Source organism: Chelonia mydas, chromosome 7, assembly GCF_015237465.2.
Source record: "Chelonia mydas isolate rCheMyd1 chromosome 7, rCheMyd1.pri.v2, whole genome shotgun sequence".
NCBI classification, from domain to species: domain Eukaryota; kingdom Metazoa; phylum Chordata; order Testudines; family Cheloniidae; genus Chelonia; species Chelonia mydas.
In genome coordinates this window covers 82,175,475-82,203,059 of record NC_057853.1, presented here as the reverse complement: position 1 = coordinate 82,203,059, position 27,585 = coordinate 82,175,475, and the positions used below count along the sequence as shown (strand labels likewise).

Sequence of the window (27,585 nt, the reverse complement as noted above, 5' to 3'; positions counted from 1 at the left end):
ACTGTTAACAATGTAGATCTTATTTCCAGTCTGAATTTGTCTAGCTTCAACTTCAGAGCCCATTTTCCCCTCTTCTTTGAGTCCTATTCCTGCTCATCTCCTTCTGTTTGTCAATCAAATTGCCTTCTACTCTGTAGTTTTTCTTACCACCCCAGTGCAAGGTTCTTCCAGTATAATTAAAGCAACTGGGCCCTGATTTGGTTTACACCGTGCTTACACCATTTGTAAGCCAGCATTGTGGTGGGGACCATATGGCGTTCGGATTTCTTTCCTAGCCCTGGCCCGCACTCCCATTAGCCACATCCCATGTTAATTGTCTCTTCATCCCTGCACCCACTGACCAGCATTCCTTGTGTGCTAGGGGAGCACAGTAGCTCAGGAAAGAGCCAGCATGCATCACACCTCTTTGGCCACCTGTTAGTATAGCTTCCCCTTCTCTCATCCTGTGCAATGAGCGGGATGGTTAAAGCCACCTTCTCACTCACTTACTCTCAGCTATTTATCGTTTCTTTTCCTGGGAGTGCAATGATGGATTTTGAGTGGTGCTCTCAGAGATTTAGCCAGGTGATTTCTGGTAGTGACAATGTGCGCTGGATTTTTAACTCTGTAATCTTGCTTTCTCGTGATGATACCTAATTGCGTCTGGTTCTTTTTCTCTTTTTTCCTCCTTTCTCTGTTTTCTTTTACTAACTTTCTCAACCCTGTCATCTCTTTCATTCTTCTGTCTTTCCTTTCCTTCCTTTCTTTCTCCCCTTTTTTTCTGCCTTTCTAGGTGGAGTGGCTGAGGAACGAGGATGTTATTGACACCACCCGAGACACCAACTTCCTGATAACCATAGATCATAACCTCATAATCAAGCAGGCCAGGCTTTCGGACACCGCCAACTATACCTGCGTGGCCAAGAACATTGTGGCTAAGCGCCGGAGCACCACAGCCACTGTCATCGTCTATGGTACTGACCCTTTGTTCTTAGGAACGCAGGGATTAGCCAAAGTGTATCCACAAGCCCAGGGGAACCTAATGTGGTTATCTGTGGCTTTATCTGTAGAAGTATCAGCTAACGCACATGCCTGACCTGAGGCGTAGAATTCATGCCATACCACACCAGAAACGGAGCTCTTGAGCTGAAAGAGACTCTCCATCGGCTTATACTAGTACTAAAGTTTATTCTTAGGCTTTTGAAAGCAAACCTGAAACTAGGGGGGAAAAAACCTTGCCTGGTTGCTAGTTTTGATACAAACCTGGCTGCTTTACTGAAATATATACATGGTGCCTCAAGTGAAGCTGGGCTGCATCGTTTGAGCAAACCTAGACAAGTTTTGCAGGGAAACCAGATGAAATGCTGGATTTGGCTGAGTTTTCCTTTGAGTTTCACATATGAGAAACAAAAAGCAAAATTCGGAGGCTGCAAACCACAGGGAACCAACATGAAAGGATAAAAGTCCAAGCAAAACCCACAAATCTGTCTCTGTTCGATTTCTGGAGCAAAATAGTGGCCGTTTTCTGCTCTGTCCCACTAAAAAGCTCTCCAAGTCAATAATATTTGTGAAGTTAAAACTCCTAGGCCAGCAGAGCTGGGATAAATCAGTGCAGCTCCAGTGAGGTGAGAAACCAGGAACATTTCAAAAACATTCAGGGTTTTTCAACCAGCTGGAGTTGGGAGGTGCTCACTTAGAAGGCGCATGTTTATTTGTTGGAGAGCGTTGTGAATGGGGGTGGTGTCAGATTAAAGGAGCCTGGTGATTGGCTGGTGTGGATCAGTCTAGGGAGCTGGAAAAGAGTAGGTACAACCCTGACCTTGTTTAGTGACCCCTCCTGCCGGGTCCATGAAGCTGTAGTGTTCACTCCACCAGCAGCTTTCCCTGTTGGCTGTAGTGACTGCCAGGGAGGGAGAGGACGAAAGTGGCTGGACTGGTGCCAGGACACAAATATGATGTTATTCCTGGGCTCTGAGTTTTTAAGCAGCATTTTTTTTCCTGTTTCCTTCTCTGTACACAGTGAATGGTGGCTGGTCCACCTGGTCAGAATGGTCTCAATGCAACAACCGCTGTGGCCGTGGCTGGCAGAAGCGCACCCGGACCTGCACCAACCCAGCACCTCTCAATGGCGGCTCTTTCTGTGAGGGGCAACCCTTCCAGAAAATGGCCTGTACCACGATGTGCCCAGGTAAGGGCAATTCATGCAAGAGCCTGAGGCCAGCTGTAATCATGGGTGTGTGCTCCCCTCTTTGGATTGTCCAGTTCAGCACTATCTCTAGCGCTGCCCAGGGGCTTGTGGAGATGGTGTGTGTTGTGGAGGGGGATCTGCAGGAGGTCAGGGGGCATGTGTCTCAGAGTAGCCTCCTTCCAACTCGTATGAAGTGACTTTTCCCTGTTGAAAACTCTCGTTGTGGGCTATGAAAACTGAATGTCCTAGACCTGAGAGCAGCCATGCACCTTACATTCCCAAAGCCACTGCAGGACTAGGCTTGACATACAATGGACCTCCATAAGGACTCCCTCAAGTACCTAGGCTGGTGGAGCTGTCTCTTTTTCCAGATCACCCTTCTCCCAAATGATCTGCCAAAACCCTTCTTTGCCTGCCCTGTCATCTAGAGAACAAGCCACCAGTGAGACCTTCCAGTTCTCAGCTGTTTGGGCTTCTAAAGCCAATTCACATCTGCATTTCTGTAATGGCTTAACCTCCCAATTCAGAGGTTGTGCAGCAGCTGCCTCCTCCTAAGGTTTCTTTTGATTGTTATCTGTTAGATTAGAGAAGCCAAATGACTGCTGTGTACACAGTACTGATTCAAATCTCTCTGCTCCTTCCTCCAAGCCTTCAATGAATTTTTTTCTCTGTGTGTGTGCGTGCGTGTGTGTGTCTGTGTTTTTCCTGGAATGCAGTAGATGGAGCCTGGACAGAGTGGAGCAAGTGGTCAGCGTGCAGTACGGAGTGCACCCACTGGAGGAGCCGGGAATGCACTTCCCCATCGCCAAAAAACGGAGGCAAGGACTGCAGCGGAGTGTTGCTGGATTCCAAAAACTGCACTGATGGGCTGTGCATGCAAAGTGAGTGAGCCAGTGTGGGGGACAGCGTGGGAGGGAGGGAGAGGGAGGAAAAGGACAACCAGGGGGAAAAAACCATGGCTAAAAGGGTTTATTAGAAGGGAAGGCATTGCAAGCTGAAGGGTTTATTCTGCCTTTGTCTAGGCAGCAGGCACTATACATGGTCTCCCATTCCAAGTGGGCACAGAACTCCAGCTCAAGATCATTTCTTCCCAGGGGTTGCCCCCACAGCTCATTCCAGTTAGCCCCAGAAACCCAAACCCACTTTAGAGTTCCTCTTACTGCAAGTGACATTATAGACCGGGGTTGCTGTCTGCCTCTCTGACAATATTGCCAACTTCATAAACTTTTTACATCGGACAACCGCTGGGAAATTCCAGACTGGATATCCAAGCCGATCTGGAATGGATTCTGATTGCAGTGATGTACAGCACACAGCTAACGTGGAGAGGCAGTGATAGCAAGATGCACAAAGCCCTTTAACTATAGGAAATGAAGGTTATTCATGCTCATTTAGGTGGATGTGAGATATGTTCTTAAGCACCATTACTGGACTCCCCACCTGTTGGCGATGATAGCATAGAATTCTGATACAGCCCCTTCTAGGTCAGTTGGAGCCTTGCTAAACTACTTGCAAACCTGAAGGTTAGACGTTGTTAGGGTGGGCAATTGATTACAGCTCTGAAACGTTGATGGAAGTTGACTGCATGGGTCACTGGGTGAAGCACCAGCCTCTTATCTGTGGCACCTGGCTTCAAATCTAGTTGACACCCTAAACCTCATGGTAGCATTATCATTCAGAACACTTGGCAGTCTGCTCCCGGCTATGGAAGGACCCAGGAATGAGTTGTTAAAAGAAAGCAAAATGTTTGTCATCCCTGGCACAGGTGACCTTGCCAGGGCAGGGTGGAGGTCACTGGCTGCATCAAACAGGGTGAATGTGCACAGCGGGTTCCTGGCCCATGCATGATCAATTTCCATCACATCACTACCAAGTCCATTAACCTTAAAAAAGCATGCATGCTCCGTGTATGTTGCCAGAGAAAAGGAAACTGTGGTAGGAGGGATGAAGGAAGGGGAACAGAGGGCCAACCACTTCTTTTAAATATGCCTCTTCAGGGATAGTTATAGTCCTAAATTTCCCTAGTGACTCCTCTGTATATTTTTCCACTATGTACGCCCACACACCACCTCTTGAGGTACAAGTGTTTAAACACAGGCCTCTCCTGAGCAGACTGAGTGCTGCCTGTCACCCCCAGGCCTGGGAAGGGTTGAATATGCAGCTTGACTTCCCACAGGAGGAAAGTTCCATTTAGTGCCACAGAAAAGGGGACCATTCGGGAGCTGTGAGAGATTATTTCACCTCTGATCACTGTAATTCACTGACATGACAGGTCGTGGCAGAGCTCCTGGGTGTTCCCATCCTGAACCTGCCTCTTGCTCTAGCAGAAATTGTCACCCACTCCAAACACTGATCCAGTCCCACAAAGTACGGAGTGCTGAGCACCTGCATCTCTCTTCGGACATCATTAAAGTTGCAGGTGCTCAGTACCGGATCAGGCTCTGTGCAATGTTTGTGTCATAATGGTGAACGAGACCCAGCAAACTCATTTAATTTATGACCTAAATCCCCAGTGAGAAAATTTTAATTATTGTTTTATTTTTTTCTTTAAATCAATTGTTATTAAAAAATCTGTCTCAGGGTCTGGAGTGAAGCCAAAAACCTGAAGTCTTTAAAACACCTCTGCTTTAAACCTTCTCCTCTAGAATTCAGATGGAGTTGAGAAGCGCTTGGATGTTTCCCATTCCCCATTTGGGATCTAAAAAGATCTAGAAAATATTCTGAAATACCAAGCCTAGTCTAGGTCTGAGTGGAAATGAGTGTGATACATTTCATGGGACAATCCAGGTGGAATTGCTTGACCTTAATTTGGAATTCCTTGGACTCACCTCATTCCTTGGTGTCACTCCTGACCAGCAGCCATGGAATGGTCCCAGTTACAAACATGGGGCTGTGCTACAAGAAAAACCCTCTTTAGAGAGTATTAAAGTGTCCTCCTTACTCTGCTTAACAGCCAGGAATAGTGCCAGTGCTTGTTCTGTAGCAATATCTGCCCTGGTGCCTTGCAGCTCGTTTGCTTAGCATAACCCTGAATGCCCCCTGTGCTGTAATCTGCTTAAAAGAATGAGTTAGGAGTGCATCATAACCCCTACCTCGCTGTATAACTGCCTTCATGTCATGTTAAATAAACTCACCATGTCGATCCATGTTGGCAGTGAGTGGGGTGGGGGTTGAACCACAGAAGTGGTTTCAAAGGAACATCTTGCAAGCCAGTGCCTTCTGGGCCTGGTAGAAGCTCATGGTTGGGAAAATTAAGGCATCGTGACAGCAGAGGTCGGGTCCAGCTCACAGGCAGAATCAAGCTACGTGTGGTGCCAGCCTGGTGCTGGGTGTTAACACTTAGCAGGCGGAAAGCGCCTCACAGAGAAAAAGGAAATAGTGGAGTACTGAGACTGGCTTCCTGCAGCAGCGAACCTGCAGGGTGTGGAAAGGAGTGGGGAGGCTTGTTTTATATCAACGGCTACAAATAACTGTTCCCATGCTCGGGACTTCCATGCTTTAGACCAAAAACAAAGGAGTGGCCTTACAGAGGGACTTCCATCCTGGATCAGACTTGGACAGTCCAGACATGAAGGAAAAGTATCTGGTGGGTTCCCATGTGAATCTGTCTGATTATTTGCCAACCTTGGCTCTGAACAAGAGCCCTTCTTCCTGACACAGGCCAGCTTGACAGTGGCCATCGCCGTCCACAGTCGCTGAAACTGTTGTGCTGTCCCATCTTGTGTCTCAAGGCTTCAGTCCAAGCTGGAGTTAAATGGGAGGATGGGCCAGGAGGAAGAAGGCTGTTATTACATAAGGCTAATAGCTTTGATAATCAGCAAACCAGACACAGGATAATTTTGACAAAGCCTAACGTAACCGGACAATGCTTTTATGTTTCAACCACTGATTTCTGGGGGGGGGGGCACAAGCCTAGTGTGGGAGAGGAGGGAAGGAGAGAAGTGAAGCAGGAGGGGAGTGTGGGGGGGAGAGGTTTCAAGAACCCAAATCCTCCTCATTGTGAATGTCCTGCAAGTTGCTCCCCCCTCCCACATGCTCCTTTGGTGGTCCCTAATGCAGATTCCATGAGACAAGCTCACATGTACAGGCTCAGACAGTAGCCTGGCAACCAAGCTTCTCTCTTCTGCACACACAGTACTCAGCGAACCCCTGAAAGTTCACATGGTGGCTCCTCTGCGCTGCTAGGAATGTGTAGCCATCTGATGAGTGAGAGAAAGGGGTATACTGGGAGTGAAAAAAAACCCCAAGGGAACAAGCAGAAGAATTAGAGTAGAAACCAAACAAAGAGGGAGAAAGTGGGATGAGAGAGAGAGAACAGAGACAGGAGAGACAAGGAGGAATGGGGAGAGAAGGAGAGGTGGCATCACTATGCTAGGGGCATGGTAAGTGGGGAGATGGGCAGAGAATGGGGGCACTCATCTCTCAGCCCATCACAAGGGAGTGCCAACTAAAAGAACAACAGTGGGTGGGAACCACTGGTTTTAACAGAATGAATGGTTCTCCCTGCTGCACTGGACTCATTCAAATAGCACTGAAATTCAGTGGGGCTTTCTCAAGGCTGGGCTGAGCCTAGGGGGATCCTTCCCACTCTCCACCACACCTAAAAGAGGCAGAGGCTGGCCCTGAGAACTGGGCACCGCTTTGTCACTGGGACCTGAAGTGCCTGGGGCTTTGTCTGTTGAACCCCTTGGGAGGTGAGTGAATTTCATTGTCAGACCAGGAAGCTGGGCAGAAGAGAAGCAGATTCTGCTCCCCTAAAACCTCAGGTGAGCAGTGGGTGGAGGGGCTTGGGAAGCTGTCTTCCCCACTCATCCCTTTGAAGTAAACGATTTAGTGGGAAGGGGTCACTGTGCTCTCAGTCTCCGGCAGCCTATTGGAAATGTGGATCAAAATTTGCCATTCTGGTTGTGCAGCTTAGGTCCCTTTGGATGGGCAGCAAGGCCAGCCAGGTTGGGAGAGTGGTCACAAGCCTGCTTCCCTAAAACTACCACAAGGGCAAGGCTTCTGCATGGCTTCAAGGAGCCCAAGGCTCCTTGTTCTCTCTAAACCATTTGCTGTTTTTTATGTCTCGTGAAATCCTTCCCCTTGGTGTGCTGGGGCTGATGACTGTGTTTCTTTCCTTCCATTAGCATCATCACCATCATCATTTTCACCTTTTGTTTTTAACTTTGTTTTTCCTAACAGATAAAAGAGTTCTAAGCGAACCCAAAAGTCACTGTAAGTCCTCATTTCATGGCCACTTTATTTCATTGTGATACATTATTTTGTTTTTAATTTTGTTTGGTCATTGGCACCACTGGTGTCAGGCTGGAACTAGAAAGCTCCATCTCCAAGGCTTCTCTATGGAGTTGCTCCAGTGAGCAAGGGAGGAGAGAGCTGAAATACACCACAAAGGGTTAGCAGATGTTAAAGGGACAGTTACTCCATCAAGCTTGAGAGACCTAAATTTAACTTTTATTCTGCACATCAGTTTCTCTATTTAAATGGGCTAAACTTTATTCTCAGTTACAACAGAATGTATCCAAAGTCACCGAAGTCCATGAAGTTATTCCAAATGAATGAGAACAGAATTTGTATGTATACATATAAAAAAAGTTGGAATTTTTGGTTTGTTTTTTTGCTTCAGAACAAGTGCTTAGATTCCCCCACCCTGAATTAAAACCAGTGCCACCAGTTTGTTCGTTTCCTAGCCCTGTTGTTAATGCACCCAGAGCAACTTAGGAAATAACATAAAGTACATCCGATGAAGTGAGCTGTAGCTCACGAAAGCTTATGCTCAAATAAATTGGTTAGTCTCTAAGGTGCCACAAGTACTCCTTTTTCTTTTTAAGAATTTTGGGAGTACACTATAGCTCTGAAATACTTGTGTTCTGTGAACATTTTTCAGCTGGGAGACAGATACGAATCATTTCAACTGTAGCTAGTGCTGGGTGGTGTCCTATCTCCCTTGGCAATCTCTGTGAAATCATTCCCCTTCTACAAAAGTTGGAATTGCAAACACTTTGGATCTTTCAGGCTTTTTGTGACTGTAAGTTCTCAGCTATTCCCCTACCATCAAAGTGGAATGTTTTTGCAATCCCCCTGCAGAAGGAATTCCCCTGAGGGCAACTCCTGCTCCCGCGCTCCCCCACACAAATATACCCCAGAAATAAAAACTGGCCTTGGTTCTGATCCATATACCTGGCACAGGCCCTGTACAGGTTAGAAACTATGAAGCTAAATTAAACATATTCTTAGAGCACCTGGAAATCAGGAAAGGAAAGGGGAAAAAAAAGAGGGGGTAAGGTAGAGAGCATGAGTGTTCAAGCCAAGCTGTTTGATGTATCTGGAATAATTTTCCTGGAGGCAATGTTCAAATAAGACACGTGTATGTCTCAGAAACATCAGCATCTAATTCTCTAATATGGCCTGACTCCAGGCACTTGACACCAGTCAATGGTGGGTGGAGATCCTGTCTTTGACACTAAAATATGCTGGAGGCAAGACACTGATGCTGCAGGATCCTTGAGGAGTTGGAATTCCTTCCCTTGACAGAGGGGTGTAATCTGAGCTCATGTGAAATCAAGGGAGCAATTATCCTGGATAAAATAGGGTTTAATTTGCTATTGAAGAATGAAAGGAAGAGAGTGAGGGATTTTAACAGCAGTCAGTGACAGAGGCAGAGATTCATGGGCCTGGTTCAAGCTTCCTCAATCCTAACATTTGACATTCCCAGGCTAACATGACACACATTGTCTTAGGTGTCCCTGTAGGCAGCACCAGCTGACCAAATCACCAGAGCAGCCATTCCAGAGCAGTTGGTACTTTCCTTCTCTGAGCTGACACATCTACTGGTTTGAGATGGGAGCAGATGGAAGGATGCCCAGTGATCGCTTTATGGCATCTCTCTGTGCACTATCCTATTAGCTCATTGTCATCTCTTCCATGTGCATGCGTATCTTCTTTCAAAGCAGATTTCTTCGTTCTCCCTGGACAGGGGATCCCAAAGATCAAGAGTCACGCTGGGTGTGGGTATGTCTACACACATACACACTGTGACTTTTGATTTTGGGGATACAGATATGTATATCCAACATGTTGCTCTCACTTTTGGACACCACTTTGAGCCCATCTGTTACCTAGTTGTGCCAGCCCAGCCTCCCCTGCCCAGCATTTGCCAAAAGCTTGGGTTAATCCTAGAATTAGTGGTGTCTTTTGGGCAAAGATAGTGGGTTGATCATGCAGGGATCCAGCTGTGGGTGGCACAATTCTGACTGCAGATTCGTGCAAAGCCCCCCTTTCCTCAGTTTCCCTTTTCTCATTTCCTTCTTCTAGTGTTGGAAACCACGGGGGATGTGGCCCTGTACGCCGGTCTGGTTGTAGCCATCTTTGTTTTCATCGTCATCCTGATGGCCATCGGAGTGGTTGTGTACCGGCGCAGCTGCCGGGATTTCGACACTGACATTACAGACTCCTCAGCTGCCCTGACTGGAGGCTTTCACCCAGTCAACTTCAAGACCTCCAGGCCACATCTGGGTATGGAAATTGTATGGCAGGCCATGAATGCTCACAAAATTGGGGGTTGGGGTGCGGGAGGGGATGAGGGCTCCAGCTGGGGGTACGGGCTCTGAGGTAGGGCTGGAGATGAGGAGATGGGGATGCAGGAAGGTACCCTGGGCTGGGACCAAGGGGTTCGGAGGGCGGGAGGGGGATCAGGGTTGGGGCAGGGGTTTGGGGCATGGGAGGGGGTCAGGGGTGCAGGCTCCAGGCGGTGCTTACCTCAAGCAGCTCCCAGAAGCAGCAGCATGTCCCCTGTCCAGCTCCTATGTGGAGGCACAGCCGGGTGGCTCGGCGCACTGCCCCATCCGCAGATGCTGCCACTGCAGCTCCCATTGGCCGTGGTTCCAGTGGGAGCTGCGGGGCAGCTCTTGGGGTGGAGGCAGCGTGCAGAGCCCCCTGGCTGCCCCTAGGTGCTTACCTCAGCAGCTGTCCCCCCTCCAGCTCCTATGTGGAGGTACAGCCGGGCGGCTCGGCGCGCTGCCCCATCCGCAAATCAAGCAAGATAATGAGCTCATGTTTATACAGTACCTAGCACAGGAAGGTCTTGACCTTGACTGGGGCCTCTAGGCACAACAGGAAAACAAATAATAAATAATAAGGAAAGGGAACTGGTAGACAGTATAAAGAACACAAAGCATTTCAGCTATTCAGCACAGAACTCTCCTTTGTGAGAGTTACAGGAGAGTCAAACTACTTTCAGATTCTTGTTAAACTTTCTGTACATACACTATGATGCAGCTTGTCCTTCATTCTTGAGGTAGTTTTGATCCTGATTCTCAGTCTAGGCAGTCTACTTTCAAGTAATTGATAAAAGGGAGACAGGTGTGTTCAAAGTCCATGCTCCAGTCTCTTGCTTTATAACCTGCTTCTCCCAGGGACATGTCTTACACATTCTGAGCCCATTGTTTCACTAAGGCTAGGTTTCCATGTAGGTCTCTTTTGATTTATGTTTAAATTCACACATTACTGAAGTTTTTGCCTTTTTCATCTTTGTTCATCTTGCAGACAATCCCCAGTTGTTGCACCCTTCAATGCAGCCTGACCTAACAGCCAATGCCGGTGTATATCGTGGCCCAATGTATGCCCTGCAGGACTCCTCTGACAAGATCCCAATGACCAACTCCCCACTGCTTGACCCACTCCCAAACCTAAAGATCAAAGTGTACAACTCCTCCACAGCATCCTCCTCCCCCAGGCTGAATGACGGGGCAGACCTGCTTGGGGCAGTGCCCACGGGCACCTACCCAGGGGACATTGCCAGGGACAATCACTTTATGAACATAAGGAACAAGGCCATGGGCTCTCAGCATCTCCTCACCCTGCCCCGGGAGCATGGGAACAGTGCCACTGGCACATTTGGCTGCTTGGGAGGAAGGCTCACTATCCCGGACACAGGTAAGCGCCAGAGTGAGAGGTGCAGCTGTGGTTGCTGCTGTCCCAGTTGCTCTCTAATGTCAGCTAACTTACAGTTGAGTAGTGAGGCCTTGTGGTGATGGCCTCTGGTTTTGAAGACAATGTGGTGCTGATTAGAAATGAAAAATGGATCTGAATATCCCTTTCTATAATGACGTCCCCATTAAGCTGCCAGCCTGTGTATCTCCCTAAGGTAGAGTTGATGGGAATCAGTCACCATCATGAGGTGACCATCATTTTGTATTTTTGTTACTCCAGTTGTAACCTGTTGGAGAGCACTGGAGGAAAACAAGCACCGCACTTCTTGTGCTAAGGGTTATCCTGTCTCTGAATGCTGCCTGACTGCACAGAGTCTGGCGTGATTTCCATCTTGGCAGGCTAGAAAGTCTCTTAGGCCCTACCACAAATTCAAGGGTGGCTGCTTTCAAATCATATTGGTGAAAGCATCTGTGCCAGTAGCTGAAATAAACCCAACACATGATCATTTCACTGCACTTGCCAAATTACAGCTCATAGGCTTTACCCAGCTGCCTGTGAAGGTACCCACTTCTGATACAGACAGTTCAGCACAATGATATCTGACTTCCAGCAGCAGCGGTCCCAGATCCTGGGAAGCTTTGGGTTAGAACACCAGGAGGCCTCAAGCTCTCACACCACTGTCTGCACCCAAGGGAGGCCCCCAGTTCAGTTTGCACAGTGTTCCCACCATTTGAAATTAACCCCTGAGGAAACTGGCTGTTCTCAGTGGGGTTTCACTCATTATTTCCTCACTGTGAAGAATCCCCCCCCTTTTTTTCCCCCCAGGAGTGAGTCTGCTGGTGCCTCATGGAGCAATCCCACAGGGGAAGTTCTACGAAATGTACCTGATCATCAACAAGGCAGAAAACACACTGTAAGTAGAATGTACTGTACAGTGTGCTGCAGTCTGCCATCACTGTGTGTGCTGCAGTCTGCCATCACTGTAACTACCACCTGAAGGAGAAAGCATATCTGAATTCCCTCTGCACCGTCCTGCATCTCAGCTCTCATTTCCTGCTACTCTCTCCCAGGCCTCATGCCTAACCACACTCCATCTGTCTCTTTTCCTATTCTCCTCTTCACAGCTTCTTCAACTATGCCTTTTACACCTTGGACGCCCTCCCTTCCTTCCTTTCTTTCTGGGACAAGCATCTACCTTGGCTTCATTCAAATCCGTCCTTAAAGCATTTCTTCCACTAATCTTCTCAATTCTAGCTGCCAAAGAAAGAAGAATTTATTTTTCCCATCATTAACAATAAAAAAGCAGTGCTTCCTTGTGGTAAATTTCACCTGGTGCATTCTGTGTCTGAACTGGATTGCTGCGTATATGTGATTGTGAGCACTTGGAGTCAGCTACTATATCTTCCTCTGTGCTTTATAGATCATTGAGCATTTTCTCCAGTGCTCAGTAAATAATAAATAAGGGGTTTTTACTCCGGCACCCAAAAATGCAGAGACTATTGCTGGCGACATAGGGAAGAGGAGAGAAAGCAGTGTGTCTTGCTGTGCAGTTTGCTGATGCTGTGCAGAATGAGTTCTTTTGCCACTTGTATTTGTTTTGTGACCCATTGTCAGGGGATTTCTGTGCACCACCTGGGCCTCTCATGAAGGCGGTGAAGATTCCAGAAGCAGTGGCTACACTACAAACTTGGAATCTTTTAGACACTTGTCTGTCCACTGTTCAGTGTGTGTCCTCTGTCAGACAACTCCCTGGCTAGCTCTTCTACAGTATTTCCATAGGCCAGCCGAACTCCTGGTAATAAACACAGTAGTTCGATTGCCAGTAATTGCTCATTGTCATCTACAGAGGGACCCCAGTGTCTTTAACCACAGTAGAGCTGATTCTCCACTCCCTGACATGTGGTTGTAACTCTGCTGGTTTCACAGTGTGGGAATCAGGCCCGTTAAGTTTAGGGGATGCCAGGTTGCCCCTCTTCTCAGTTATGAGCAGCACATGTCAGCACTGTGCAGGCTGGCCTTTCTTCAGGTGCATGACTTGGCTGGCATAGGCTAAATATTTCCTGTATGTGTTTATTCATCCCCTCCAGCTTACCTTCAGAAGGCACACAGACAGTATTGAGTCCCATGGTGACCTGCGGACCCACTGGGTTGCTCTTGTGTCGTCCAGTCATTCTCAGCATCCCCCATTGTGCGGACATCAACTCCTCAGACTGGATTTTCCAGCTGAAAACACAATCCCACCAAGGAAACTGGGAGGTAATGTGCACTTTAATAATACAATGGAAACAAAATGTCGTCACAGAGCTCCTCCTCAGTCAGCAGAAGACCCTGGAGGATATGTGGGAATGCAGGCTGCAGAGCAGGTCACAGCAATTCCAGTCATAGCCTTTTAGGGAATCTTCACTGTCAGGGAAAGGATAGGAGTTCAGATTGGGTGAGGGGGTTGGTTGTCAGGTTTACGGCAGGGATGGAGTGCTGTCTGCATGGAAATCTCACAGCTGTTCTCATGCTAGCTTGCTGCAGCACTACAAAAAGTGCCACGGTGAATGATGAGCGGAAGCTTTTCAGTGCCTATGCCGAACAAATTACTTTGGAGCAAAAGGGCTGACCAGGAACCTTCGTTTTTAATCCCTCCCTTTAGGAAGTTGTGACCCTGGATGAGGAGACCCTGAACACTCCCTGCTACTGCCAGCTTGAGCCGAAGTCTTGCCATGTTTTATTAGACCAGCTTGGCACCTATGTTTTTGTGGGAGAGTCCTACTCCAGGTCAGCCATCAAGAGACTCCAGCTGGCTATCTTTGCCCCTACCGCCTGCACCTCATTAGAATACAGCCTCAAAGTGTACTGCTTGGAGGACACACCAGATGCACTGAAGGTAATGCTGCCTGAGACCTTGGGGTCACGAGTAAGCAACCCCCCACTGTCACATTTTTCTATCTCCAGCCCCTTTTTAGTACCTGTGGATTCATAAGATTGTATCACCATAGAGCAAATAATGAATAATCACTAAGCTATAAAAATGTTTCATTTTTGAACACTGACCATCTTGTCACTCTCCAGCTCTTTCTCATCCTAAGACTGCAGGGAAAAAACACTGATTAACTGTGAGCATGTTCTGCTCCATGACAGGGGAAAGCAAACTAGCTTAGAGCCTGGCAGTGTCAATGGGCAACAGGCATAAATCCATTTTCATTAGCCTGGCTCTAACGTTAGCCAATATATTCATCAGAGATTTTCAGGTAGGTTTATCTACTGCACTTGATCCAGAGCTGGTATAATCCTGAGGACTTTGGAATCTTTCCATGAAGTGATCTGTAGCCTGAACTATGCTTTGAGTAGGTCACCAGCCCACAGGTTTGTTAGTCCTTGCACAAATTTCTAATTATGTAGGGCCAGACCACCAGCTGGTATAAATCAGCATGGCTCCATTGACTGTGGTGGTTTATACCAGTTGTGACTCTGTTTCACAGTAGCTGGTTAATATCAACCTTGCTGTGCATGTAAGTTTACTTATGAATACTGCTCTTCCAGCTGCCTCAGTCTCTGTATTTGGGCTACAAATTGCTTCAGCCTGCTCCCGCCATTGCTTCCAAATGTGGTCATGCTGGCACGCAAGATGCTGTGTGGTGTCTCTCGGAAAGATCTGGCTCCAGGGAGCAAACAACCTGATGCAACCCTGTGAAAAATGACCAAAGTTAAATAATAAGCATGTTTACTGTGTTCCCCAGAGATCAGCCATAACATTTTCCATGGTCCTTGGAGGAAATAGCAAGGGGAAGGGAGGATGTTTCATAACCTATATTGTGTGCCGCCTTTCTGCAGAGATTACCCAAGGGCTTATGTCGTCGTCACTGCTGGAAGATTTTTCTCTTCTTCCTGTGCTAATCAACCCTAAGTTGATATACCATGATAATACTCAGTTCACCACAGCTCCCACTGTCCCTGGCTTAGACACATTTCCTTATTCCTACCTGAGGATTCCTTGTCTGTCTGTCTGTCTGGTATATAATAATAATTAATAATATTAAACTTAGTTCTTGTAAATCATCTCTCATTGTGGGTGCCTTGGGACCTTTGTGCTTGTTCCATTTATTTCCTGTTACTTTCTTGCCCTTGTTGTGATCTCTCTAGATGGAATTCCACGCTTGACAATCTTATTGGATCTTATTTTTATTATAAAAACAACATTGTCTTACACTGGTAAAATAAAGTTTAAAGTGGTGATGAAAAAAGAACATGGTAGAAACCAGCAGGTTTCTCTTGAACTGAAAATAACTCTTGTGATTTGGGTTGTTGTTGAAGCAGAGCAGTGGTATTAACATTGACAGGCACACACATACTTGTTAAAGTGGCCTGCCTGTACATATTAATGAAAAAAGACCTTCAGATTACCTGAAAAACACAGTAGGTTCCAATGTCCAAAGCCAAAACAGAGTTTCTGGCCTCACTGTGTTGTGTGCTGTCTCGTTAACTCTTATATTGCAATCAGCATCATTCTGTTTTCAAAAAAGAAAAGGAGGACTTGTGGCACCTTAGAGACTAACCAATTTATTTGAGCATAAGCTTTTGTGAGCTACAGCTCACTTCATCGGATGCATTCAGTGGAAAATACAGTGGGGAGGTATAAATCTCCCCACTGTATTTTCCACTGAATGCATCCGATGAAGTGAGCTGTAGCTCACGAAAGCTTATGCTCAAATAAATTGGTTAGTCTCTAAGGTGCCACAAGTCCTCCTTTTCTTTTTGCGAATACAGACTAACACGGCTGCTACTCTGAAACCTGTCATTCTGTTTTCAGTTTCTAAAATATCCACGGGATGATTTATGAGGTTGCACAGACTTTCACATCTAGGTTACTCAAATCCAAATCAGGATGATAGTGACTGAAAGTCGTTCCCATCTGATGACTATTTGATGGCCTCTATGAAATGAGTTGGTGGACTCAGTCCAGTTTCTGGTGAACAGGTGTCAGCATCACACAATGTACTATCATAGCTCCTTAGCAGACAGGCTAAGAATGGAATGAGGGAGAAAACTGCATTCCCATCTCCCCCTTAGAGGTGATCCTTTGAGTCAGGGTTTAGTTATATTGCCCAGGCAGTATCTGGAAGCTTGCACTGTTGTTTTTCTTCTTTGGATAAGTGGAAGAATTTATTCTCCAGGGCTGTCAATATGGCACGTTTCACCAGCAAAAAAATTCATTTTTTTAAAATGTTTATTTATTTGGGTCTAGCTTAGAGAGCATGTGTTCTGTAGAATCCGAGTAACTTTCAAATGATCAGCCCTTCATCAGGGAAGTAACTGATCCTGAAGAAGGCCCTGTGGAAGCACAGCAAGGGCTGTAAGCATTGCCTAGTCTGTTGTGTGTTAAAATATCACTTTAGTGCAGGATGCTGTACTCTTATTTTATCATTGTGCAACTGTTGTAATTCTTAAGAGACATGTCACACCATGAATTTGAATTTCCCTGTGTTTTGCTGATTACTGGGGCTAAACTTGGTGTCATTCTTCTTGTCATTTCAACTCTGGTTGGTTGGCTTGCATTGTGGCACCAACCACTATCCATTATCTCAATATCTTCAGAACATACTAAACTTGAATGTAGTTGTTGTTGGTTTTGTAGTTTGTAGTTTTTTGGCAGAGTTCATTGAACAGTGTGGACCCTGCATTGACATAGCTCTGCCTTAAAAACTCACGTGCTCCACTTGATAGCAGTGACCTTTGGTGTCATGGCTTCCCATCCTCTGTCTGCCCCATAGGAAGTGTTCGAACTGGAAAAGACACTGGGTGGCTGCCTGATAGAGGAACCCAAGCCACTAGTCTTTAAGGACAGTTATCACAACCTACGCCTCTCCATCCATGATATCCCCCACTCGCTGTGGAAGAGCAAGCTGCTGGCTAAATACCAGGTGGGTGGCCAAGTGGTAATACGAGTCATATGGAATTTTCATGTGTAGCAGTCCACTGGAACTTTAGCTACTAGTGCAGAGGTTGCGGGGGGGGGGGGGGGGGGGGGGGGGGGGGGGGGGGGGGAGAGGATGGACAGGGCGGAGTGGTCCAAAAGTGCCCCCAAAAGGGAAACTTTACTAAAATGGTCCCTATAGAAACAACAGCTATGAAGCAATTATTCATCCATCTGTTTGTAGAAAAGAACACCCATTCACACAGGGACCCATGTGTCGTGGTCACTCATGCATAATTAAGCAATAACACATGAATGACAGTGTATGTATATTGTGTGTGTAATATATATATGTTTAAAAAAATATTTGAATGCCAGCAGCAATCCAGGCGCTAAAGTACGTTTATGTTTGGATTATGCTTTAAGTGATCTGATATAGATCTGTGATGATGCCTTTGATGGTGATAAGTAAGCAATGTTCACACTGTTGTGATCCAGTAATCCAGAACCTTGCCTACTCACTCTCTTATCTAGTCAAGATTTAGGGCTCACCCATCTACCCGCCATTATCTGCTAAGAGAGTGATATATCTCTCTGCTCTCTCCGGCTATCTTCTAAGGCAGTGGCTCTCAACCTTTCCAGACTAATGTACCCCTTTCAGGAGTCTGATTTGTCGTGTGTACCCCAAGTTTCACCTCACTTAAAAACTACTTGCTTACAAAACCAGACATAACAATACAGTTTGTACTGACTTCGCTCGTGGTTTTTATGTAGTCTGTTGTAAAACTAGACAAATATCTAGATGAGTTGATGTACCCCCTGGAAGACCTCTATGTACCCCCCAGGGGTACACGTAGCCCAGGCTGAGAACCACTCTTCTAAGGGAAGGAGAAGGCAGCAGGGGAATTTTCACTCACCATATTTGACTCAGGGTCCCAGAATGACAGCTGAGTCACTGTCTGTCAGCTTTCCCTGTCCCACCCTGCACAGAATGATTCCCATCTCCTGCCAGTCGAAGTAGAAGCTGGGAAACCTAGAATATGACTTAAAAGCAAATCTATATGGTATTTACTGGGCTGCATGGTCATTGTTATGGTTGTTGTACCATTAATTGTCAGGCACCTAGAACCTTTTGGGGAGGCATTTTAAAAATTTACCACTTAAAGAAATAATAAAATAAATAATTTCAAATATGAAAAAAACCAATGGGTTTTAGTCAGGAAGCCCTTCCTGTATTTATGAAGGGTTCTTGCGGTTTGTGTAACATTCTATTGAACTAATCTGCTGTGACAGGAAATCCCTTTTTATCACATCTGGAGTGGCAGCCAGAGGGCTCTGCACTGCACCTTCACCCTTGAGAGATACAGCCTGGCTTCCACAGAGCTCACCTGCAAGATCTGCGTCCGGCAGGTGGAAGGGGAAGGACAGATATTCCAGCTGCACACTACACTCGGAGAGGTGAGCAAAGAGAAGGGGAAAAGAGCAGGGAGGCTGTGCCACTCATAGTTATAGCTGGGAGGACAGAGGAAGGAGCAGGATCTGATGATAGCTCTTCTGAGGGTATTGACCTGAACTCCCAGGGCCTGATTCTGAGCTGAGTTTTACACCAGTGTAATTCTGTTGACGTCAGTGGAGTTACTCCTTATATGTGTGATGTAAGTGAGACTGGCATCAGGCTCTCAACTAGCTCAAAGAAAGCTGGTGCTGTTGCCTCAGGGGTACACTTCCCTTTTTGCCACTCTTGTTAAATAAAAGAATAACAGAACCCTATTTCTTTAAATGTCCCTTGCCGTGCTGCTGCTGTTGCCATAGATAATAACCTGGGATCACTGAGGCTCAGCTTCAGCCATCTGTGGATGTGTCCACTAGGCTCGTTACCAAGGAGGAAGTCCTCCATCTTCTCTAGTAACAGAGAAGACTAGAAATGGTCCTCAGATGTCCTCCATGAATCCCTGTATTTAGAGAAGGGAGATTTTCTCTATCTAACGTATCTAATTAATATATCTATTTTATCTAATGTAGAGGTTGCCCATCACCAGGGTATCTGAGCCCTGCTCAGTACCCCTCAGTGTTTTACCACTATGGATGCCATGCTATATTAACATCTGTGTTGGCCATGGCCTCCTGTTTCTTAAGTTGGTGGTTCAGTCAGAGATTTGTCTCACAGTTGGTGGTAACTAGCTCCCTTTGTGATTCTCAGGACAATGACCAAGGCCTGTAAATTGAACTACCCATTTCTGCTCAGCGGTGGCCCCTGGAGAGTCAGTTTGTGGAATGGCAAGGCAGTGTGGGGAAACTGGCACTTTTGCTCTCCCTGCCAGGACTAGATAAATAGTGAACTTTCAGTATCTAGGTCTGTCAACCTGCCACCTTTCAGCACTGCATTCACTTAGAGAGAGAGAAAGAGAGAGAGGTACAGAGAAAAGCCCATTGAACTGAATGACCATCCAGTTACAGCTATTGGTGAGATCCCAGTAGACTGTGGCAGTAACAGCAAAGGGACTAAGTTGTGATAAGAATTTGTTACCCTGCTTTTGAAAATATTGATGAGACCTTGATTTTTGGTACATGAGCAACCTCTAGAATATTCACCTGTGGATCATGAAATAATAGCACATAACCTCTACTGTGTACGAGTTCTGTTTCCCAGAGTCTGTTTTGGGGATGGTACTAAAATGCCAGTCGGCACTTTCCCCTCTCACAGCCAGGTGAAAGTGTGCGCTAACCAATGAGATGGGAGTGAATGAAGAGGCCGAGGGGTGGGCTTTGGTAGCCAGTGCACTTGGAAGAGTCACTGGGAATTTCAGGGCTTTAATATTTGTGCAGCCCTGAAAATGTGCTCTGATGCTTCTGGCTCTGCTTCAAATTGTTTAGCCACATGCACTGATATTTGGAGGTTGCTTCCGACTGGGTTCACTGAAGGGACCCTCAGGGGAAGAGCTTGGTGTCACTAAGAACTAGCTGCTTCACTGTTATTCTTTGTGGCATGTTATCCACCTCTCTCTTTTTTTGTTTCTGTTCTTAGGCAACCGTGCCTAATGCATTTTAGTGAATGTTACCATCTTATATCTCTCTCTCCATGTCCTGATCTCTCTCTCTCTCTCTCTCTCTTTTTTTTTTTTTAATTTGGTCTCTCTGTGATCCCAAGTTATCTTTGCTGCTGGATAGGTTTTGAAAGCACTGCTGAAATTCCACATAAAGAAACACAATCATCCCTGCTCTTGGGCAGGAATGCACAGACCCTGAATTGTGGGCAGGGTATGGCGACAAGGGGACACACAGTGCAGGCTGATAAGGGAGGAGTTCTCCATTGAAATCTTTTTTTCTGAAAGCATTCTGAAATGTTTTTTCTCCCAGAATGCCAGCTCCTTTGATGCCTTCTCCTTGCACCATGGCAGTGCTGTGACTACCCAGCTGGGACCCTATGCCTTCAAGATTCCGCTATCCATCCGGCAGAAAATCTGCAACAGCCTTGATGCCCCCAATTCAAGAGGAAATGACTGGAGACTTCTTGCTCAGAAACTTTCCATGGATCGGTGGGTTTCAGTTCACTGTATGGCACTAGATTCTCTGCTCTCACCTTGCTGCCTCAAACCTGTCTTTTGGGAAAACAGAGTTTTATATTTCCTTGTTACTCTGTACTCTCCCCACATTCTTCTCTGAGGCAGAGTGGGGGGGCTTGTGTGATCCAGGTATAGCATCATTATGTGCTGGGCGTTTAGTGTCCATTGTTTTACATTTATCAGAAACAGTCTGAAAGAGCGGATTTGCCCCAGCCCCCAGAGGGCGCTCTTGCAGCATTGCTAAGTCTCAAGGGGCAGTTACTGACTCACGGCGCCAGCCTTGGAAAGTGATCAGTTTGCACAAGCCTTGAGGAGAGTGTCTGACTAACAACACAGAAACCTATCAGGGCTTTGCAGCCCACAAGTACAGCACTTCGGGAATCCAGCACTGTGTCTCTGATGACACGAAGCCGGCAAGTATCGAGAATGATAGTGGGCTTATAAGGGAAGGGAGAGGGAAGGAATAGTGTGTGAAAGAAGACACAAAAATGAAGCACTGGTGACTCAGAAATAACACTGTAGCGCTAGATGTACGGTCAGGAACTACTTTATCTTCGCAACCCCTTTGTGAGGTAGGGCTGTGCTATTATCCCTGCTTTACAGTCGGGGAGCTGAGGCACAGAGACTGTGAAATGATTTCTATAAGGGCACATAGTGATTCAGTACTTGAGAGAGAATTAGAGCTCATGAGTTTCTGATTCCCAACCCTGTACTCCTTCTGCTCAGCCACGATGCCTTGAGACCTGGAGGGTGGGGAAGTTGATATTCTCTGATGGGTTTGAATGGTGCTTCCCCCCTTTGATTTGTATTATAGAGCCCTGCGTGACGTGCATCCAGTTAGATCCTGGACTGGCAGAACATTCCTAAAATTCTGTCATGATTGTGCAAAGCAAGTGCCTCAGGCCAGGGACCTTGATGGCTCTTGAGCTATTCTGTTTTAGGATCTCACTTTGGGGGCAGGGATAAAGACAGCATTTGTAATTTTAATAAAATAAAATGTGCCTTGCTTTTCCATGAATGTTTTCTGCATCAGTGCTGTATAATAAATGTAGATGATGCCCTGAGGGGCCCTGCATTTCAATTATGGCATTTCCATCCCAGTGCACATCAGAGAGAATTACCCAGATTTGCTCCAGAGTCTAATATCCTTGCCTCCTTTCCCAACACTCCCTTCTGCTGCGCTCAGACCATACCAATAGGGTAAATATCTTATTGCCCTTATATAAATCCATGGTACGCCCACATCTTGAATACTGCGTACAGATGTGGTCCCCTCATCTCAAAAAAAGATATACTGGCATTAGAAAAGGTTCAGAAAAGGGCAACTAAAATAATTAGGGGTTTGGAACGGGTCCCATATGAGGAGAGATTAGAGAGGCTAGGACTTTTCAGCTTGGAAAAGAGGAGGCTAAGGAGGATATGATAGAGGTATATGAAATCATGAGTGGTGTGGAGAAAGTGAATAAGGAAAAGTTGTTTCCTTGTTCCCATAATATAAGAACTAGGGGCCACCAAATGAAATTAATGGGCAGTAGGTTTAAAACAAATAAAAGGAAGTTCTTCTTCACTCAGCGCACAGTCAACATGTGGAACTCCTTGCCTGAGGAGGTTGTGAAGGCTAGGACTATAACAGGGTTTAAAAGAGAAATGGATAAATGCATGGAGGTTAAGTCCATTAATGGCTATTAGCTAGGATGGATAAGGAATGGTGTCCCTAGCCTCTGTTTGTCAGAGGGTGGAGATGGATGTCAGGAGAGAGATCACTTGGTCATTACCTGTTAGCTTCACTCCCTCTGGAGCACGTGGCATGGGCCACTGTCGGTAGACAGCATACTGGGCTGGATGGACCTTTGGTCTGACCCAATATGGCCTTTCTTATGATGTTCTTATGTTAAATGTGTAAAGTTAGACATCAACTCACTCTCTCTCTCTCTTCGTTCACAGGTATCTGAACTACTTTGCCACCAAAGCCAGCCCAACAGGGGTGATCCTGGACTTATGGGAAGCCCAGCACCAAGATGATGGTGATCTCAATACCCTGGCTAGTGCCTTGGAAGAGATGGGCAAGAGCGAGATGCTGGTTGTCATGGCAACAGAGGGGGACTGCTGATGTTACTTTCAAGTAGCTGATAGTCTTCAGGCAATGGATGAGAAGGACAGAGTGGAGGGGGGAGAGAAGGAGGAAGAAGAAAACTAGTGAACAGCCTTTCCTGAACTGGTGGGGAAGGGTTGCGGGGACGGGGCCAATTTCTACTTTGTGTCTGGTGGGTTGCTGATCTGTAGCTAACAAGGAGGGGTAAAGGTAAACTCCTTCTCCCACTCCTCCCTCACCAAGTCACTATCCGCCTTAGAGATCCAACCACACCGTTTACAAGCAATCCAAGTGTTAAACAGGCTCTCTCCTCCTCCTCCTAGCCATCCTCCGGAGTGCGTCACAAGAGCAGTGCATCTTTGTTGACCATGATGACAGCCATTGGTGGAAGTGGGCAGCTGCTTCTGCCACAGCATGCAGGAATATAGGGCTTCTAGAGTCTGGGTTGAGGTTTATTTTTGTTTCATTTATTTGGGTTTTCTTCTCTCCTCCCCCCCCCCCCCCCCCCCCCCCGGTTCTTCTACTTTTATGGCATTTATGCTTAGAAGACTCAAGTACAATCTAGCCAAACTGCTTACTTCTCTCAAATGCTTCAGACAGCTTATTAAGGGGAAAAAAGGGAAAAAAACCACAGTTTCTTAGGAAACGCAAATAATTTATTATCCAGATCTTTGGATGAGTCCTTTTTAAAAAAACAAAAACATTAAGTCTTTTGTGTGTGAGCAACAGCATCAGTCCGCTTTGTGTGAGAATGAGAGAGAGAGAGAGAGAGAGAAAGAGAGCTTTAAAGTAAAACACTTGTGAAAATTAGTAATGAAAACACACACACAAAAAGTCAAGAACAACTTGTTTCCATATCTCTGGACCCTTGCTGAAGTCAGATTGGTTCAGTGCCTATAGACCCATGTCGCACAGAAAGGGCAAGCTGAGCCCTCTTTGTAACATCTTGTTTGCAAATTCTCCCTTATGGCTGCAGCACAATGCAAGGAGGCCACTTAAGCAACCAGCTCACAGAAGAACAAACCCATTTCTGGGAACAAGGTTAAAGGGACATTGTCGCTGTTTTCGTGGTTTTCTTCAAATGGCAACTGAAGTCCTCAGCATTGTTACAGAAGCTGAAACCTCACACAGCCGTCTCCCCCCCTCTTTTCAGAGGTGGTTCCCTCCCAACCCTGTCTCATCTCTGTTTGAATCAGAGGGAAGAACGTGGCTTCAGAGCGTTAGCTTCTTTTTGGGTGCACCAGTGTCATCGTTTCAATGGAATGATAATGAACAAAGGAAACTTTCAGCTGCATATCAGGGGAAAATGTGTTCATTGTTGGAGTGTGGAAGTCTCTCCCAGAAGAAGCAGTAGACACCCTCAAATGTGAGATGTTTAAAACTAGACTGAAAGGAATACTCCTGCACTGGCAGGAAACTGGACAAGATGAGCACTACTGGTAATAGTGGTAATGGGCCTTTTCCTAGTTCCTATGCAAGCAGTACAGCTCTGGGAGTTTCCTTTGTTAGAAAATTCACTAAACACACAGCCAGTAAGGGGAGGACAAGAGCTACGGTAGCAGTTTGTTTGGTTGGTTTTTCTTCTCCTGAGTTAAACCAACCTATGGTTTATGTGGCTTGTTTAGGAGGGAAAGTTAATGCTTTGGCACAGTGGTGAATTAATTGAAAGCAAGTTAGGATCTATGGGACAGCCTCCGTCAGATTATTACAATTACGGGGTGGGTCACATTTTGGAGCCCAGAGTATTTAAGATCTGTATTTTTAGGGGGAAATTCTTTTAGGACATTTGGGAAAGAATGAAACTTGTTAGGATAAATAGACCTTCATATCAACAATGTAAATACACACACTCACTGATACAGTCGTGCACTAACACACAGCAACATGCCACTATCCATAAGCCAAGACTGTAAAAAATGGGAGCCTAAAGTTAGGCTTCTAAATCTATATTTTGGCACTTTAAACAAGTGGTTCCCACTGGGAGGAGTGTTGAGTAAGAAGGGGTTATTTTTACAAAGCAAGGTCCAGTGGCCTGGGATATAGAGGGCTAGTTTGAGGACCACATCATTTTAAAGTCCTCATAATCAAATCCATCTTTTGACTCAATCTTACTTTGATAAATGGATTGAAATATTCTTGGGCTGAACCCTGGCTGAGAGACCATTACAGTTGTGCAGCAAGTGGGAGAGGAGTTTGGCATGGTCATGCAGTGGTCAATGATCTGTAAGAGAGAGTAAACAGCACATTAATGAAATTCACAGATGATACCAAACTAGAATGTGTTGCAAATACCAGTGAAGAAAGAGACCTAATACAAAGAGAACCTAGTGAGATTAGAAACATTGTCTGAAGATAGCAATATGAGATTAAAATTGGAAAATGTAGCTGTTTTATCTGCAGAAAAAGATAATCTGAAACACAAACTCATTGGGAAAAAGAAACCTGGCAGGCACTAATGCTAAATGAAATTGTGGGAGGGGGAGATAGGAGAACACTGCAAATTCAACATTTGCAGCACTATGTGGCAGCAAAAATTATCAATGCAACACAATGGCATATGCAGTCAGTATTGAGTCATGAGGTCATAGTGCTTTTTACAGCTACTGCTGTGGCATATTGCATGCAGTCCTCAGTGCAACAGTTCCAGAAATACATTGACCCAACTGTAAGGAGATAGGAGAAGGGCAATAAAAATGATTAGGCGTTTGATGGAGAGACTGACTGAGAAAAGATTGAGAACTAAGAACCGACTCCTCAGGGCTTCTCTACACTTAATAAAATGAATTTGGAGTAAAGCAGGGTGTGAATTTAAAGTGCAGTAACGATTCCTGAATAACTCCATGTGTAGACAAGCTGGTGTAAATTACCATAACTCCATTGACTGCAGTGGAGCTGCATCGATTGAGGATCTGGCCCATAATATGTCAAACTTGACTGAAGGGTGTATACGTCTACACATATTTGAGGGGTGTAATCACCAAGGAGGGGAAGATGAACTATTGAGGGTGGCACAAGCAGATGTAAGTAGGAGTAATGGAGAAATTGAGAAAAGGTGAGGAAAATTCCTAACTAATATCTATTAGGCTGGGGAATTTGTGGATCATTTAAAATTACACTGGACAAATATTAGAATATGTATAGTAGAAAACAGTCCCTCACTGATCTGTCTGGGTAACCTAATTTGTTCTGGAAGGATGGCATGGAGCTCAGTGGTTCTCCCTCTTCAAACTTAGCAGTTCCTTTCTTTCCTTCTTTTCTACATTAAAAGGGCTCTGTTGAAGTGAAGGTTGGTTACATAACAAAGCTGATTTTAATTAAGGGGTATCCATGAACACAACATAAGTTTCATCTCCAGGATGTGGTATTTTAATGAAGGGAAAATATTCTGAAGGGTACTTTGAATAGCCACAAATGGAAATATTTTACTCTGGTTGCTGCCTCTTAAAAGTTTCTCCTCCAGGATAAACACGTTGTGACACAAACAACAACACAGCATCATATTGGTGATGCTACTGCATCTGCTCTGAAATCCCCAATGCACTTACCACAAGATCTTTGTGGCCAGTAATTTAAAACTGTACAGAATACAGTGAGCTTCCCATCATGCATTACCCCATTCTCCTCCCTCCAGTCCACCATCTGTGGTATGGCTATGTAGCTAAAGAAAAAGTAAACACAAACTCAGGGAGCCAGCGCATAATAAAAGAAGACATTGCCCTTACAAAGTAATTTGGTATTTCCTCAGGATCTAAACCTCCAGTTGCCTAATTCTTTGGCACACAAGTACTTGGAAGCCTGTTTCCATCTCTAATGCTTCCAAATTGACAGCAGACAGTAGGAAAAGGGACCCAGAGGGGAGAACACTGGCAATGCTTGTTCATCTACTTAAACAACCACATTGGGAGTGGATGGATTCATTGTACAAAGGTACCATACAGTGGCAGAACAAATTAACCCCAGTCTTGAAACTTCTTGAAAAGGACAGTCTCAGAGCTTGGATGCTGGCCTACATGTAGGAGAGGCTGTACCTTCTTGCCTGATTTGTCAGATGGAAGCAATTCTGGGTTTTTTGTTTTAAAATACTGGGACCATTTTTATGGTGAAAACACAGTCTGTTTTCTTCAGAAGTCCTTGTATAAAGAGTTTTTTTGCTAGCACTTCAGCCATTTTCTCCTAGGTATACACTTGTGTTGTGAAATTGTGTCATTCATGTAATTCACAAACAGAAACATCTTTTGTTTCACACCCAAAATGTGCATTAACTATTATGTATATTAAATTTCACTTCCCCCTTTTTTAATTGCAAAAAGCCTTTAAAACCTGGAAGTCTGTGTATATCTGTAGGTAATATACAGATCTGGATATGTATCCAAAGTTTTGGATGTGTATCTTAATGAAACTTTTTAATCCTCTGAGTCTCAAAACTGACTATTTGGATAGATCAAATGCTCCAGTGTAGCTGAAAATATTTTTGTGTGGCTGTTTTAAAAAATTTACAAACCAAAAAAACTTCTTAAAGCAAACAGTGTGACTACACGGTACTCAGGAAGTTTGACAAACATGACCTTTCTCTATCACAATCCCATTTCACAATGCTGGGGTCTGTGTTGGGAGGAGAGCTCCACGCTTATCTGACATTTCATTGTGTTATTACGTCAACAGGGTTTTCAGTGTGTTGTGTTGACTTGGCTAGAAACTGAGGGCCTGATCCAGTTCCCCTAAAAGTCAGTGAATAGACTCCCATTGATTTTGGTGGGAGTTCAATATGGTTGTAATATAGAGAGAGTTCTACCAGTCTGTGTGACTCCATTTCATAACCTGATTTCTTGAAATCTTGCTTGTAATCTGAACAAAATAAGCAAATATGGGAAGTAATGTAGGAGGTGATAAAGCACTCAGCTAATACATGGACATTTTAACATTTTCAAAG

General features: G+C 45.5%; 1 protein-coding gene across 5 annotated transcripts in view; it reads left to right on the top strand.

Moving 5' to 3' along the window:
- Positions 1 to 27,585, top strand: part of UNC5B (unc-5 netrin receptor B) — a 150,531-nt gene extending 122,946 nt beyond the window's left edge. For 2 of the 5 annotated variants that reach the window (XM_037904734.2, XM_043551490.1), the window contains exons 5-17: positions 773 to 953; positions 2,000 to 2,167; positions 2,884 to 3,048; positions 7,352 to 7,384; positions 9,482 to 9,682; positions 10,712 to 11,101; positions 11,924 to 12,011; positions 13,186 to 13,354; positions 13,740 to 13,973; positions 16,858 to 17,007; positions 18,294 to 18,458; positions 20,358 to 20,536; positions 22,508 to 27,585. In XM_037904734.2, coding sequence (XP_037760662.1) covers positions 773 to 953; positions 2,000 to 2,167; positions 2,884 to 3,048; positions 7,352 to 7,384; positions 9,482 to 9,682; positions 10,712 to 11,101; positions 11,924 to 12,011; positions 13,186 to 13,354; positions 13,740 to 13,973; positions 16,858 to 17,007; positions 18,294 to 18,458; positions 20,358 to 20,536; positions 22,508 to 22,673 — 2,289 coding nt within the window. In that variant the 3' untranslated portion in view covers positions 22,674 to 27,585. The remainder of the gene's footprint in view (positions 1 to 772; positions 954 to 1,999; positions 2,168 to 2,883; positions 3,049 to 7,351; positions 7,385 to 9,481; positions 9,683 to 10,711; positions 11,102 to 11,923; positions 12,012 to 13,185; positions 13,355 to 13,739; positions 13,974 to 16,857; positions 17,008 to 18,293; positions 18,459 to 20,357; positions 20,537 to 22,507) is intronic. The other 3 variants (XM_043551489.1, XM_037904736.2, XM_037904735.2) reach the window with 3 other exon arrangements.